This window comes from Camelina sativa, chromosome 13 (genome assembly GCF_000633955.1).
Source record: "Camelina sativa cultivar DH55 chromosome 13, Cs, whole genome shotgun sequence".
Lineage (NCBI taxonomy): Eukaryota > Viridiplantae > Streptophyta > Magnoliopsida > Brassicales > Brassicaceae > Camelina > Camelina sativa.
This window is the reverse complement of record NC_025697.1, coordinates 6,048,061-6,050,768: the sequence shown is the minus strand read 5'-3', so window position 1 is coordinate 6,050,768 and position 2,708 is coordinate 6,048,061. Positions and strand designations below refer to the sequence as shown.

At 36.3% G+C, this 2,708-nt stretch overlaps 1 protein-coding gene across 1 annotated transcript in view; it reads left to right on the top strand.

Annotated features, from left to right (window-relative positions):
- The window catches only part of LOC104735437 (triacylglycerol lipase 2), a 3,884-nt gene continuing 2,081 nt past the window's right edge, over nucleotides 906-2,708 (top strand). The window contains exons 1-2 of the mRNA XM_010455234.2: nucleotides 906-1,226; nucleotides 1,337-1,462. Coding sequence (XP_010453536.1) covers nucleotides 1,023-1,226; nucleotides 1,337-1,462 — 330 coding nt within the window. The 5' untranslated portion in view covers nucleotides 906-1,022. The remainder of the gene's footprint in view (nucleotides 1,227-1,336; nucleotides 1,463-2,708) is intronic.

Genomic DNA, 2,708 nt, shown 5'->3' with positions numbered 1-2,708 from the left:
TTTATATTATCTAAACGTATCATGTCTCGAGGTATTTTTTTTGTTTGTATATTTTTACTACCCTACGTACGGTACACTATGTGACAGTGCAGACTGCAGAGTGTGAAACGAAAGCAAACCGATGTAGAATGTAAAGTTTCAATTGAAAAAATATTGATAGAGTTTCAGAAGAAAACAAGTAACGGAAGCTGGTGTCATAGTCCCACTTTACCCGTCCCTACAGCATCTCCAGTCGCCTTTAACAATTTCTTTCTTCTTTCGTCTTATCTTTTTTTTTTTTTTTTTGTAATATATAAAACATTTATATGATATTAATTAGAGATCTCAGAGATTTAACATTTACTTATTATTATCTTTTCATTTATTTTGTTTAGATTGCTTATTTCGTAGTCAACTCATTATATTAGGATTAGTAACTGTATGTAGGATATGGAATTCTTTCTATCAAATTTTTGCTTTTTATATATATTGTTTTTTTTAATTATAAATACTAGTTACTTTTGTTAGCATGAGATTTTCTGAAATTTTTTTATTTCTCTAAGATTACTTTTCATTCATCTCAGTTACACGTAATATTCTAAATGTTTTTATCATAACCTCTTGCTCTGGAATAACATAGAAATCATGGCATGATTGCTGATTCACCACTTGTAGCAACTATAATAAATGTAGTCTCAACGATCAGTGCATGATTCACTACTTCTAGAAACTATTCATTATTTTCTTTGGTGCATGATTCAAATCTTGATTTTTATGTTTACACCATAAATTGTTTTTTTTTTTTTAAAAACAAAATCTTTTTTTGTCAAAATCATAAGTTTGTTTGGGTGTAAAAATAATACTATAAAAGGCAATCGATTCCAACATACCATTTTGTTTATATCCATATTTCATTCTTAAGTTTTTATTATTATTATAAATAGCTAACTCAACTCCATTTCTATTATCTTATCAGCCATCCCTTCTCTATAAAAAAAGCCCTTTCACTTTAATTCCTAAAACGTGTCAACCCCCCTATCTCGATGGCCGGTTCGGTTATGGCTCCGTCCGTTTCAATCTGTTTAGCCTTATGTGTCTTAATCTTCGTCGCTCCTTTCCTAATAAAACCCCTCGAAGCTCGTGGAAACTTCGGCAGGCTTCCCGGAAAGCCACCGCAGAGGACTGCTTCCGATGGCATATGCGCTTCTTCTGTCCACGTATATGGTTACAAATGCGAAGAACATGATGTATGACATTCTCTTTTCTTTTCTTTTTTCTTATTAGAAAGTTAGTAATGATGATTATTCATAAATATATTAACTGATGGAGGTGTGATATGAATCGATAAATTACGAAGGTGGTGACCCAAGATGGGTACATATTGAATATGCAAAGGATACCGGAAGGACGAGCCGGCTCCGGCGCAGGCACCGGAAGTGGGGGGAAGAGACAACCTGTCCTAATACAACATGGAATACTTGTCGTAAGTTTTACTCTTCTCTTCACCCTTTTGCATCGCATTAGCCGTCCATTAATATGTGTACATACACGCATGCTACTTCCATCTGCAGTTAATTATTGTGGTATCATGAAACTTTATATGCTGTTTTCCATTATATAGATTTTTTTGAAAGTAAGAAAAACGAAAAAAAAAGTAGAAAGAAACGTCATTACGTTCAAGGGAAAGTGAGAATTACATTATTAGGTGGAAGACTTTATCCCCGTTTTCCACAAGTTATGCAATTGAAGTACATGTGCAATTTGTGCATACGTTTATTCTCAATATGATCAACATCTATATATGTGGACCAAAACCAAACGTGTATACTTCTAGTGCATATATGCCTCATCAACAAGTACATATGTACACGTATATACGGTATATTTGTATCGTGGTCTAGTTAATTTACTCTAGTACTGCTAGTCTCTATATTTGCGAGTTTGAACATATATATATATATGAAAAGTAAGATTAGATTTATAAGTGCGTATCCTAGTGGTGAGTAAAATTAACAATAAATTATAAAGAGACAGCATGAGTGTTTAACATGTGTGTCCAACAGGTAAAGTGATAAATTGAGCGTTACTAGAAAGGTATGGGATAATGGTTGTACCGTACGTAAGTGTGATATTATATAAATAACCGTGTCGATTCATTCTAGTACTCATCGAATTCTACAAAAAAATTATTGATGAAGTGCATATCATACTTGATGAGGTCACCAGATGAGTACGATTTTTACCAGTCTACAAAAATGAAATTACCTAATGACGCATGCAGATATCGTACACTGTCTCTTCTGATGATTTTGACAAAATTGTCCTTTATTTCTATATTGTTCACATTACTCAAACATAGGGCCAATTTGTGAGATAACCAAAAAAAAAATAGTATGAAGAATATAGCACATAATTTGAATAAATTAGAAGAATAGGATTAGAGGTAGTTGAAATGGCAGTTTTAGTGTTATGATGATAGTGGTGGTTGAGGAGGTTGGTGGTGGCCGGCGGACGGAGGCGGCGGCCGGAGGTGGCGGTTTCCGGTGACCGGCGGCCGGAGATGGCGGTTTCCGGTAACCGGCAGCCAGAGGTGGCGGTTTCCGGTGATCTGAGGTGGCGGTTTCTGGCGATTGGCGGCCGGAGGTGGCGGTTTCCGGTGACCGGCGGTTCTCGGTGACCTGCGGCCGCAGGTGGCGGCTTCCGGCGGTCGGAGGTGGCGGCTTCCGGCG